This window comes from Haemaphysalis longicornis, unplaced genomic scaffold (genome assembly GCF_048455015.1).
Source record: "Haemaphysalis longicornis isolate Haplotype H1 unplaced genomic scaffold, Haemaphysalis longicornis Haplotype H1 scaffold_3, whole genome shotgun sequence".
NCBI lineage: Eukaryota > Metazoa > Arthropoda > Arachnida > Ixodida > Ixodidae > Haemaphysalis > Haemaphysalis longicornis.
Window position 1 is genome coordinate 92,371,473 of NW_027526335.1, and position 13,785 is coordinate 92,385,257.

Sequence of the window (13,785 nt, forward strand, 5' to 3'; positions counted from 1 at the left end):
GTAATTTTTCTTAAGTGACTTGGTCGGGTTAAGCCCGTTCTACATGGTGTGTTTTTTGCCTGCAAATTTGGTGGAACGAACATTCGCACTTGCAAAGTTCGCACTGCCTGGAAATGTCGTCTACATGGCCTGTGAACGTCGCGATTTTCGCACTTCAGAAACATATCGTTTTCAGACCGAATTAGGTCTGCCACGAGCAAAGCTTGTTGTGATGTTAAAAAATAAGTTTTATTCTACTTTCTGGGGAAGTTGATTCAGATTGTTTTGCACTAAATATGAGTTTATGAGCGGTTTTATTTAACAATCGCCAATTATTTTTCAATATACGCACACATTTCAGAGAAGACGAACACAGCAAGCAAGCCTGGGTTCGCTTGTTGTGCGTGCCTAGCACATTTTGGTGTAGTGTGTACGAGATTTCGGCGCACGATAAAGATCCCCAGGTGGTCAAAATTAATCCGGAGCCCTCCACTACGGCGCGCCTCATCGCCTGCGTTGCATCGGCGCGTTAAACCCCACAATCAATCAACATTTTGGTGTACCTCGGACAGGACTTCTTCGGTTCTTATGTGCTTCTTCCGAACTGCCGTGATATCCGCGACATGCGCGGACACTGATTAAGCATTCGTTGAAAACGGCGCGCGACATCGTGTTGTGAACACGCCTACGTTTGTGTTGGTGCGCCCGCGCTTACGCCGCGCGTATGCAAGCAACGCCATCTGGTTGCTAAGCGTGCAAATGGTGATGCCGTGATGTTCACCTAGCTGTGCTCCTATTGGCCGCAAGTTCCGGCCCCTCTACCACCTCCACGCCGCACGAGCGGCGTTCGCCGGGGATGCTCGATCGTTCCAAACATTTGGCACTTTGCCGCAGCAACGAAAATGGTCGTTTTGCCGCACGAGCGGCGCCGCATCTGCGAATTCGCAGGGAAAATCGCAGCATGTAGAACGGGCTTTAGAGAGGAATATAGGGTAGTGTCACACTTATTTTGATGAATGCGTCTCTTCCTCTCTTCAGGGAACAAGTTCGGGGCTGAAGGAGTGGAGAAACTGGAGTCACTGATGGACGCCGCGGGAAAGCTGGACAAACTCTGCGCTTTCAGGTGACCCTTGCTAGCAGTAGGGCTGTGGGCCCGGCTATAGATGGAGTCTGTTTTACGACGTGCTACTAACGTTCGAGTCGTGCCACCCATGTCAGGTACCATCGTACCCGCTCTTTTTTATTTGCTCGTCAATAGTGACGACGAAGGTGGTGACGAGGAAGAGGAAGACGATGATGACGAGGAACCTAAAGATGACGATGACCAAGAAGCTGGAGATGCGCCAACGAGAAGTCCAGCAAAAGCAGGCTGCACGCCAGAGGTAAGCAGACAGAGGAGAGCAGTAACCACTAGGTTTGGGGTTTAAGTTTTATGGTTTTCGTCCGTCCTTTGTGCGAAGCCAAGCCAGGAAGAAAAGACAGGGCGCGTCTTTCTTGCTGGTAGAAACGTTCCTGGCACTGATCTACACCGCCTCATTTGGCTGTCTGCATTCACTGCTGTATGGTTGAGCGGTGTTAGTCAAGGCATGAATCAAGCAGGGCAGTCAATTGTGCAGTGCAGTGGAGTGCTGTGCAAAACTCTTTTAAATGTGAAAATTTAGTGCCGTTTAACTTGCAGTCCCCATCCTGTTTGGCTAACAAAATTTTTGTTTAGATTACTTACATGTTACGTTGGAACCCTTTATAAGAGACACACACCAGGGAGCAGTTTTCTGTCTCTTATATTAGAGGTCTCTTACGAGCAAAATGCCATGTTTTCACTTACTGATCAACCTCTAGCTCAGTGTAGGCACCCTACGACTAAAATAAGCACAAAACGCTACAGCATGTTGCAAAAGATTTGTTGTGACTCATGTTTTGTCACCACAATTTATGAAGTGGTTCTGAATCTTTGTTTTTGCTTCATGGTTGTATTTACACTGTTTTCTACAACAGCTTCTGCATGCTTTTCCTTCTTCCACTGTATGTGGAAGAAGAAGCATCACAGATGTTGAGTCTGCAATCCTGATGAATAGCCAGACCACACAGCTTTCAGTGTGCGCTCTCTGGCTATTCATCAAGCTTGCGGACTCAACTTCTGCGATGCTTCTTGACTGGGAGCTACGCAATCGGGCAAGCCCATTGCATGTTCCTGGCATTCTTGGCTCATGCAGACGCCCGCATGCGCAATTGCACTTGTACTTGGCGGTAAACTTTAACCACATCTGTATATCACATTTCCACTGCCCGGGCTTCTCAGCATCGTTGCATAGCTCACTGAACCACTCTAATAAATAGCAACTGCACACGTCTGTCATCCCCCTTCATTTCCACAACAAATGCAGCTGCAATTAGCGAGTGGTGACGCTGCATCTAAAGTTAAAACGTCTGTTTGAAGCAGGATTGTTGACCAAAATTTAAGGATACCTTGTCTGCTACAACCAACCATCTTCTACATCCAATGTCAGTTACATAGTGTGAGATATACGTTTAGGTGAGGGCACAGCTTGCAAAACAAACGGTTAATCGTCGTTTTAATAAAGTTGCCAAACAGACGCTGCTGAGATCGTTGACTGTAGCGCCCTCCAGCTCGAAAAAAAAAAAAAAGAAGCTGCTCGAGCACCAGCCGCATGGAGGTGTTTGGATCTTTTTGGCTCCTTATCGGGCTTTCTCGGCAGCTTTCATAACCGGTCATCTGCTCGCAGCCGCTTGGGCAAATCCAGCGGCCGACGGAGCAGGCATCAATTTCTAGAAAGCTGTGCGAAAGCATTTGCGCTCGTCGCAGTGTTTCAACGTGTTTCGTGCAGGTGTTTTGAGTAGGTAAGGATCAAAAGAAAAAGTAAAACACTAAACTGAGGTGAATGGGTTTCACGGCAGTCGTTGAAGACTCACTCAAGTGAGATTTCATGCTTGTGAAACGAAAAAAATGGGGTGGAAATGCTTTACGAAGGGCTGCAACGGCGGTACGTGCAGCTGACAAGAAAACGTGACATTATTTAACGTTCTCGGCAATCCTAAACGAATGAATGCGTGCTCTGCAGCAATCCTCTGCAGGTATAGATGTTACTTGCAGTCGGCATTTCTCTGGGAGTGCGGTCATGCAAAATGTTACTTTTTGGAGCTCGGAAGGCAAGTACTACTGAACGTCCAAGTGCGCGCTCGTAAACCATGCAGTGCCGTCGATCTTACTATTGGCTGCAGCACCCCAGCTACTCACTACCAGCAGCGGCCAAAAAGAAGCGTCCGCTGCCGGAACAACGCCCCGAAATACAAGGAAGGTAGTTGAGTTGCTGGAATGGATTAAACTAGCGGCGAGTACGCTGATGTTTCTTTGTCGTAAATGAAGTTGCTCAACTCGGGTAAGTTCACTCACGAAGCAGCCGAGACGAAGCGATGTCGAATTCACTGGCGGTACCCAATGTTCAGAAGAGCTTTGGCACGGGTCTAATGAACGTAGGACGCCCGCACTTTCGCAGCTGTTTTAACAATTCAGTGAAATTAAGTGTTAGGATAGTTTTGTGCAAACTCACACGGTGAGTTTACACAAACAACATTGCTTTGCATTCATGTCATTAGGGCATGCGAACCACCTTGCTCTGGACAGTTGTTGGTGAAGCCACAGAAGTCTACGAGTTCTGTCACCAGATGACCTTTCAATCAAAGGTCTACGCGAGGGGCCGCCGACTTTGACAGCTTTTTGGGCCGCTGTGTCCCCACTTAGTAGTATATATTACACCGTGGTCTGTTATAAAAGAAGTAAAATTATTGGGAAGATAGAGCAGCCAACCATGCAGGTGAATAGTGTCTCTTATACCCGATTGTCTCTTACATCCATGCCTTTTATAACAGGGTTCAACTATAGCATCGTTTAACTTCTCATAATAGCCTAGCCATGAGGATTGTGTTCCAGTGGAGCTACATATATTAACCTGAAACAAATTGTGTGCTGTGTGAATGTCTGCCAATTTATACATGCAAAATCACCTTTTACACAACTGAAACTTTCCTTTAACGTTAAGGGGCAAGAAGGGAGCGGAGTGGGTCAGGGAACATATGCGTTTTAATAAGGACGTGCTAGTAGAAATTAAGAAGAAATGGGCGGGGGTTCGTTTCCCAACCATGGCCTCTATTCTGATGGAGGCGAAAGGCAAAAACGCCCGTGTGTTCGAGATTTCGGCACACGTTAAAGATCCCCGGGTGGTCAAAATTAATCCGGAGCCCTCCACTGCGGCGTGGCTCATTCCCTGAGTAGTGTCGGCGTGTTAAGCTCAACAATCAATCAATCAAGAAGAAGAAATGGATGTGGGCAGGGCATGTAATGTGAAGGCAAGATAACCGTTGGTCATTAAGGATGATAGATGGGATCCCTAGAGAAGGCAAGCATGGTAGGGGGCAGCAGAAAGTTAGGTGGACAGATGAGATCAAGAACCTTGCGGGGATAAATTGGTCGCAGTTAGCCTAGGACTGGTATAATTGGGGATCTATGGGAGAGGCCTTTGCCCTGCAGTGGGCGCAGGCAGGCTGCTGCTGCTGCTGATGATGATGATGAACTTTTCTAAGCCAAGATGCATCATGGGATTGCGTGTGAATCACGTGGCACCATATGCTGAAGCTGCTTTTCTGGGCAAAACTTGTATATTACTTGCACCCCAACTTTACTCTTAAGTATTGTCAACTATTGGTGTGGGTTATGCATGCAAAAATACAGTATTTTGGGGAAGCGCAATACCTCTAGCAATAGTGGCGGTGACAGCAAAACCACTTGAACTAGCAGACACCTGTTGATATCTTCAGCTGATGTTGACTCATTATCATTGTCAGACTATAAACCCAGCAATTTAGTGTCCTTCCCTTATTCTCCGATGATGCAGATCAACACATACACGCCAATGCTGTGGTCACGAAAATCGATGCAGTTGTGCTACAGCATTTTTTTTTTTCCTGGAACCACTGGTGATTGATGGCTGATTCTATCTCTATTTTCACATTTTAGGGGCTACTACATTGCATCCTAAATCGTGCTTTTGCTGCATAAATTATAAACCTATTATGCAAGAACATTTGTTGAGCTACAGCTCAGCAAACACAAGCTAAGACATATGTTAAATGTCTTAGAAAAATTAGGGATTGAAATCTGATGAAAAAATAAGCATGGTAGCAGATGTGTTTCAACTAGTGCAGTGGGACCCTCAAGCCAGCATCCCCCAACCTTGTTATGGTCTGTCGAGTTTTACAACCGTTTCGTGTGTAGTAGCCTTCCAGTCCATTAGATATGGTTTAATGAGGCTCTAATGTGGGATTTTTGCAATAGAGGCGAGTAAGCAATGTTTTAAAGTCAATTTCCTTTTTTGCGTTGTTTGTTTGCTTTTGCGGTGGTGTCTAAATAATGCTATGACATATTTGGGGCTGCCATTACACTATCACTGGACAGCCAGTCAAATAAGCGCAGCGATGTCATAGCCATACTTGTCATAATTCGTATTGTGTGTCGAAAGTGTAGCCATCCCTCCGTGCAATGTGCAGAGCTGTTCGGGCTGAATGAATGCAAGCTTCTCTTTGCTGCAGGAGTTCCTTTCGGGTCCAACAGCGGCAAAATTGGCGCAACTTGGCTCTGAGGGACCGCAAAACCTGGTGAATCTAGTAAAGGCTTCTGCGGCCAGCGGCAATGATCTTGTACGAGCCTACGTCAGTGCTTTCATGCAGGCAAGTACAGCATAGTGTGTGCATAGCTTTTTATGGCAAGAGACTTGGGTGTCTCATCGAGCGCAAAAAGGGACGACGTCGTTGACAAGTGTACATGTATGAGAGCTCTGGCTGCGAGGACACTGCAGCGCGAAACATGGTCAATTGCCTTATCTGAGTAATTTGCATCAAAAGAGGTGCAAACGGGGTGTTGCAGTAAAGAAGGTGTTGATAATCGCTAGGCTTTCCCCTTCAAACAATGTGGGTGGACAGAGTGCCTGAGGGTTTTCCTTTTTCTTCTTCTTCTTCTTCTTTTTTTTTAGATTTTGGTTTATTGATGTATGCCTCCAAAATACCAGGGATGTAGAGTAAAAGAAATGTGAAACATGCATATGGGTAAAGGAAAACAAATTTCTAGACGGGGCATCATCGAAGGGAGCGTCCCAGGCTTTTGAAGGCACCGAAAGGCCAACTGCACTCAAATTTTTCATTACCCAATTTTGATCCAAATAAAATAAAATTCAAAATGAGTGATATGAGAGCCAGTGCGCCGGCTAACCAAAGTTGCTTTTAGTTATTGTACGAGCAAGTAGCTTTGTAAATCAGGACCTTGTTTTTTACTCGCAGTGCCAACGATTGCTACTTTTCTGATGGCAGTTAGTCTGATGCAAAAATAACTTTCGAATGTTATATTTCATCTCGGTTGATAGCAACAATATGTGAGAAACCAAACTCCATTAGCCTGGGGAAACAGTGAGAGTTATCCTGTGGAAATAACAATGCGAAACGCGACACTGCACCATACATTTGGAGGCTGCTGTGAGTGGGTATCACTAGTGGCTCACCCACTTCTGTACCATGACCTACGTCACGTCTGGCTGTTGGTAATGGCCGCCTTTTTTTTTTTGTTTGTTTGTTTGTTTTTCCAGCTTTGATTATAAAAACACTAGTCTTCACGAGCGATTTGCGTTGCGTGCATTCATGTTTGAAATAGTGTTTTGCGTTTCACGCTCCTTGTATGTGGACTATTAGATGACATTGTTTTTACGTTGCCGGAAATTTGAGCGCAGTTGGCGTTGAAGCTAACGTGATTGCTAAGGCGTGGGCATTCAGGTGGTATCGTTCTCTCTTAACTTCACAGTACTATCGGAACTGATAGGCAATGTGAAGGTACATCCCAAAGCATACCGGTTCAGGTGCAGTAATTGTTCTTTACAACTGTCATTTACTTTTACGCACTTTTAGCATCATGCCTGCGAGTAGGCCCTGCTTGGGTACTAAAGACATCATGTTAGTGCTTAATTGGACAGGACGAAAAATAGAAACGGATGGGACGAACACTGTATTCCTATCTTTTGTCCCGTTTAATTCAGCGCTAACATAATTTCTTCAGTACCTTGTGACCAACTAAAGTTCAACTTTTCGCCCGTAAGACCAGCTTGGGCACATCTCTGCCGTGGTGTCCAGTTCTGAGGCCTCCGGCATAACATTGGTACCTGCTGTGCAGCCATAAAGTACCATGCTTTGCTAGTTAGCGAGTGGAATGGTTGTTTGTGCCTCTTCTCCTTGCCTCCCCTTCTGCTCGACGCACGCTCACAGGTGGCGTCCGTGCTCGGTGGCTCTGCTGAAGAGCCTGCCGAGGTGAAGCAGCTGGCAGTGGAGTCGGGCAACGCGCTACTTTCTGCGGCCTTTGACCTGGCAAGCAAGGAGAACCAGATAACGTGGCTCACCAACGAACTCGTGGTGCACCTGGGGCTGCTCAAGGTGGGCTGCAACAATCGCGGGGAGAATGGGAAAGCAGAAGAAGCACTTCGCTGTATCCGACTTACTGCATATCCGGTCTTTGCTGGAAAGGTTGTGGTGTCGAGGTCGCAGTTTTGCCCCTAGAACTGTCGTTCCTACATCATTCTTTTTTTTTTTTTTTTTTTCCCAAGTAATAAAATTACACAAAATTCGTTTGAAAGTGTAAAATCAGCTCACGCTTGCTGTATTTATCTAGTGCTCACTACAGAAAGCATATTATGTTTAAAAACACTTCAGGTCTAACTGGTAAGTTCGCCTCTACATTTGGCCTCTAAAGCAGCAAACCAGTAGCCCTTCAATTCTTCGCCTGGAACGACGGGAATTCGGAAAGCATTTTTATAAAACTGCAGAAGTTGGGGCAATGCCAGGTGGCTCTGGTGCGTACAGGTATTCCAGGCTTTGGGCAGCCTTGGGAACGCTGCAGTGCAAATTGGCCTATAAGAAGCGGGCACTGTGGCACTAGGCAATGGGGGCTGTACAGGCGCCCAGAACAATTTGGTTCGTTGATTATCAATCCGAACTCCCCACGAACTGCCAAGATTCTATCTGTTATTCTATTTTCACCTTCAGTATTTCTATGGCAAAGACAATTCTTGGGCTAGCCTGAGTCGGAGACTGAAATTCAAAGAACCTCAATGTTTCTCCATAGAAACCATGCCTATAGCAGTGTCTCCAATGAGGAGGAAGGGGACAGCCCACCTTGGGAATCTATTCTTCTGCGCATTGTTGGCTGTGTCCCTTCATGTCACAGGGCTTCTACAGCGCAATACAGAGTTATTTGATAAATAGCTTTCTGTTTAGGCCTTTAGATTTATGGATCTATACTATGGATGACCTTCAGCATGTTGATTTCTGTTGAGAGTTTGCACTGCGTCACCTGTGTGATTGTGCGTTCAAACGGTGCAACGTTTGACGTCAGTTGCGAACCACAAATGCCGGATCACTTGTGTTGTGTGCGTCATTATACAGAGGTAAGGAGCTTTAAGCATGACCCCTGGAACAAAGCTGAGCCACTTTATTCTCAGCATAGCCTAAGCGAGCACTGATACGCTGTCTCTGTTGCATCCTTGTAAGGTTGCTTCTGTAGCCCAAAACGCCCACTGTGCCTAGACCAACTTTTAAGGGAGGACACTGCTCTTAAAAACAGCTCCTTTTAATTTATAAGTAAACTCTGTGAAACCTGCCAGTCTTGCTGCTTTCCCCTCCCCCTTATTTCAACTATGCCATTATTTTTTTAGTCACTCAATTATTTCGGTGTTACGGTGTTAGTCATAATTACGGTGTTAGTCATAAAACTGCAATCTTTACATTTTCCAATACTATGAACCCTGGTGAGTGCAATAAGGGAATCAGTTTTTTGATGCACCACTTGGAACTAATTATATAGCTCATTAAACTTTGGTGGAACCAGTGGCAAGGAACTGTTTTGAATGTCCATTTCAAACACCAAAGTTTAATGAGCCGTACAATTAGTTCCCAGCGGTGTGTCAAAAAACCAATTCTCTTCTTGCACTCACCAGGGTTTATAGTGTTGGAAAATATAAAGGTCATAATTTTATGAATAACACTGCTTTGTCTATTGTTCCTCCAAAAATGGCTAATTATCTCTAATTATTCTGGGAACTAATTGATGGCATATTTGATGGCAAAAAATAGTGGCATATTTGAAATGGGAGGGGGGGGGGGAATTTACTTAGAAATTAAATGGAGCTGTTTTAAGAGCAGTGTCCCCTTCCAAGGACTGTCTTATTGCTGAGTGTTGCTAGAGCTTGATCCCCTGCCTGTCCTGCACAATCCCTTCCCTCGCAGGGCGAGAAGGACCAGAAGGTGAGCTGGCCAGAGACAACCCGGGATGGTGCACTGATCCTGATGGCAGACCTCGCTCGCCGGGAGTACTTCAGCGTCTCCGCCAGGCAAACACTGCAGTGCTTTCTTGCAAAGTATGTCCCCACTCTTATGAGCACACAACCGCAATAAAGTGAGACGCGAAGGCAGTGCAATGCACCGCCATTTACAGCGTGCTCTCAGTGTCATCGAGTTGCTGAAACTCGCTGTTTTAACTTCTTGCTAACTGTTATTGTGAGGGACCGAGTCTCACGCAAACAAGCCGAAAGGGACAGCACACCCAGCCTGTCATTTTCTTCAGGTTCAGTGCATTGGTTTGGTGTGCTTCGAGTTAGCTTACTGATTGATGGGCACAAGTGCACCGTCCTGTGCATGAGGGCAGTGTAGTCCATTAATGATTAGGGACGGGCAGTCGTTTACAAAAGTCAGGGGTCGGCATAGATTCGAGGATGCGGCTTTCCTGCCACCGCTAGACACTCGACGCCATCTCGTAGTTTTAGGCTTGCAGCCGGCGGGTTTTCAATGAGTTTTCAGAATTCTGGTTTTCAGGCTGCATTTTGCCTGATTAAATGTTGGTAACCATGTGTTGTGAACCCAGCTCTCAGTGTTCCATGCTTGCTTGCATACGTCGTCACGTAACCTCGAGAAGCGCCCGTGTCCGCGGCACATTGGCACCCTCCAAGTTGTGCCACTACATCGCGGCTTTCAAGCAGAAAGTAGTCTTGGAGGCCAAGAGGACTTCAAACCTCCAAGCACAGCGCAATTTTGGAGTCAATGAAAAGAATGTGCGCTGACGGTGGAAGCAGCGGAACGAACTTTTCAACTGCATTGCCAAGCGAATGGCCTTCACAGGACGCAAGAAAGATCTACACCCCAAGGTGGAAATCGCTGACTTTACCCTGCTGCAAAGAGAGGGTGCAATGCCTGTGACGGCGGAGATAATACAGGCAAAGGCGAGGGAGATCACAAACATTCGAGGCGTCGTGTGGGCTCAGTTCAAGGCCAGCAGGGGCTGGGTTAAGTGTAGCTTATTTAGTGACTCTAGGCTGGGTCACTCGTTTTATGAAGCGGTTCCGGTTCAGCCGGCGAGTGAGCATTGAACATGCTGTGTCTACCACCACAAAAAATAAAGTGCATGCTCTAGTCTCGGTCCAGTGGCTTTTTCCATTCGGCTTACATTTGAGTATGCAATGATGAAGAGGCTGGACCAACTCCGCACCCCAATATCACTCAAACTTTGCGATTCTGATCTAGACAACTTGAACACAAAACAGTGGAAAATAATGGCTGCAGCTGTGGAAATATTGCAGCCCCTGGACCAAGCAACGACTGAGCTGTGCACGGACCGCTGTCCAACACTTTCCCAAGTAATACCTCTCGTCGATTGCGCAGAAGTGGTTCTGCGTAAGCACGTCTCTAAAAGTGATGAGGCAGCATCGTTTGCAAGGAGCCTTCTGCACAGCCTGGCAACACGGTCTCCCGACCTAAAAATGGCACCTGTTCCAGCAAAGGCCGTGCTAGTTGGCCCTGGATACAAAGGTGTTTGTTTCATTGCAGAAAGTAAAAAAAGTGGGCAAAAGCCGCACTTGCAGCTGCAGCAGATGAGCTGGTGCCAGCACCAGAAGATTCTGCCCGTACATCTGGTTGCCAAGACGTGGAGAAGTCTCAGGCTGACACTCTGTGGGGCGTTTTTCTTCCCTAAGTTTTAACGTAGCGCAGCAGAGTGCTCACGACACTGTTCTTCGACAAGTGACACACTACTTGGGCCCCCCTGTGCTCCCAGGGTCTGAAAGCTATCTGGAGTGGTGGAGCAACGATGGCAGCCGGCTTTACTTAGCACTGGCCAAGGTGGCACGAAGGTACCTTTCAATTCCTGCCACGCAGGCGAGGATTGAGAGGCTGTTCTCGACAGCAGGAAATGTTTTCAGGAGCCGGCAGGAGCTGTTCTCCCGGAGCCTGTGGAGCAACTAGTATTTCCACACGAAAGCTTATGAATACAGTAAAGGAAAACTGCACATTTGATTTCTGAATAAATACTCAACTGGTAATAGCTTCACAGAAATGCACGCCTGCTCTCGCCAACTTAGCCGCTCATCCGCAGCAAGTGGCGTACCCGCTCCCGTTTCTGCAGCTGTCACTGGGGGACATCGTCCTCATCAAAAAAAGATATTCTTCGGTGCTCCATGCGTGCCCTTCTCCCTCCACGTGGGTCTGACCTTCCTGGCGGCTTAACCCCGCCGTAAAGAGGTCGTGCTTCGGAGAATCCGCCTGGGCATCGCACTGGCGCCTGCTGTGTGAGCAACGTGGACTTGCGGATCCTCCCCGTCTTGCGGATCCCTCCCCGACCTGCCCCTACTGCCCTGCCCCTGTTGCTCAGGCGACATTGGAACACTTCCTAGGCATGTTTCCATGGCTCCAACCAGCCCAAGCTCGACGCATGGGGGCCACAGGACATCGCCCAGGCCGCTCTCCCAATATTCATCTGTGGACGCACGGCCCCCTTTACAAGAAACTCTTGGAATTCATTTCCGAAACTGGACTGTAAAGTTTCCTGTAGTGCCCCATATCATTTCTTTTTTCTTTCCTTTTGTGTCGTACTTCTGTCCTGTTTTGTCCATTGTTTCCTTGTTAATTGTGCCCTGTGGCAAAAGGACGCAATAAAAAAAATGCTGTGCCTACATGAGTTGTAAATTCTTAGTCGGGTCTCAATTTGCTTTCTTTTGTAATTTGTGATGTGTACTGAGCGATTCAATTCGACCAAATCGCTATTCGCTTCAAATTTGCCTTGAACCTCAAATTCACTCTTCGCCCATCTCTAATAGATATATTGCCAGAGGGACACATAAACTCGTACTGCTGGTCACAACTGAAACTGTTCCGATCTAAAAATGATTGAATGCAAACTTGCCAAGTTTTGTGGTTTTATCATGCAGTGCCCACTTCTGAGGGCTTGTTTACAATGTTCACACATAACTTCAAATCTTAACACGTATGGTGTGGCTTGAAACAGGTGGCTTCAAGCCACACCACCTGTGGCTTAACAGGTGGTGTGGCTTGAAAATGGCGATTTGAAAAATGCCCAGCACTGGAGCAAAGATAATGTTTTAGTTTGTCAATGACTTCAGCTGAAGCCAAATCTCGGTGACAGCTGACCATGCCTATGGTTTACTCCAAGACAAGCTTCTCGGAAGATAGGCTACAGAATTACATATGAACTGATATGAAGCAGCTGCAGTCGTACAAGCAACAACTGATTAAGTTACCAATGCTTCTGATGGCAGTCATGGAATGTCTGGACGGTTCTCAAACACTGCTGGTGGGGGGGAAAAAAAGAAAAAAGCTGGTCATCATCATACTAGAAAATGGTCGGGTAACATTATCACTGGTTGCCCTCGTCATCTGATTCGCCCAACGCAACATAAAATGGCAGAGCTTTCCCGTTAACATGGGACACGACACAAGCAGACATAGACTACTTCCCCCATTGACAGGCTCTCCACAATGTGGTGTTAAATTTTAAGACGCCTGAATAATCCAACAACTCTTTCTGGAAGAAGGATGCTTGAAATGCGAAGCTTTCTTCGATACAAATGCAAAGTTCCCAATCCAGTCAGCCAAAGTCCAAATTTTTGACAATGCTGAGCTAGCTGAATGTGATATTTTTATCTGCAGTAGACTCGTGATAGTTCAAACTCTAAGGGACCCCAGGACGTTGTTTGAATGATCAGAAGTTCTCATAAATATGGCTCCGGGCGACATACCAACTTGTGTTGTAATGAAACATAATACTGAAATGCTATTCATACTTCAAAGAAGAAAAAACGCAGCGGTATGACTGCTTTGTCTTTGCATGAGAGCTTGAAAACAAAGTTTCCAATGACAGCAATGGCAGCCAGTTTACTGCAACACTTGTGTGCACTGGTCAGGAACTTGCAGATCCCAGCAGTGTGCTGAAAGGCCCGTGCAGCTGTCATGGGTAGTTCTTTCTCTGTTGGCTGTGGCTCTTCTTCACTGTCACTACTGCAATGTGCTGGAACACCTCCTTCAGAGTACCATGGCTTCAGAATATTTGTTAGTGTTAGTGATATAAAAATGCAAACGTGTGGATAGAAGTGTCAAAGGCAGAGATGTTTTCCGACAATGACAGGCAAAAAGTACGAATTAACCAAATTTATGTAATGCAGCAGTCTGAATTAGGTGGCTTTAAAATAGAAACATAGCGGGCAAACCAAAATTTTGAAATTTGTTTGAATTACCTTGGGTCTTCTGTATTAGTTCGTGATGGGGCCATCTGGATGTGTCGATTCAACTAACTCGGCATTGTTGATTTAGACTTCCCATTGGTTAAGCGTGTGGCGTGATCAACGTGTCATCTGTGGGCATTAGGGAATGCTTTCATCATCATCATCATCATCATCGCTCAACCGTGTGACTCTA

The 13,785-nt window shown here is 46.4% G+C and overlaps 1 protein-coding gene across 1 annotated transcript in view; it reads left to right on the plus strand.

Moving 5' to 3' along the window:
• The window catches only part of LOC144174864 (ran GTPase-activating protein 1-like), a 33,842-nt gene that overhangs the window by 18,658 nt on the left and 1,399 nt on the right, over positions 1-13,785 (plus strand). Inside the window, exons 10-14 of the mRNA XM_077703812.1 lie at positions 1,018-1,102; positions 1,238-1,361; positions 5,584-5,721; positions 7,300-7,464; positions 9,313-9,443. Of these exons, the coding sequence (XP_077559938.1) occupies positions 1,018-1,102; positions 1,238-1,361; positions 5,584-5,721; positions 7,300-7,464; positions 9,313-9,443 (643 nt within the window). The remainder of the gene's footprint in view (positions 1-1,017; positions 1,103-1,237; positions 1,362-5,583; positions 5,722-7,299; positions 7,465-9,312; positions 9,444-13,785) is intronic.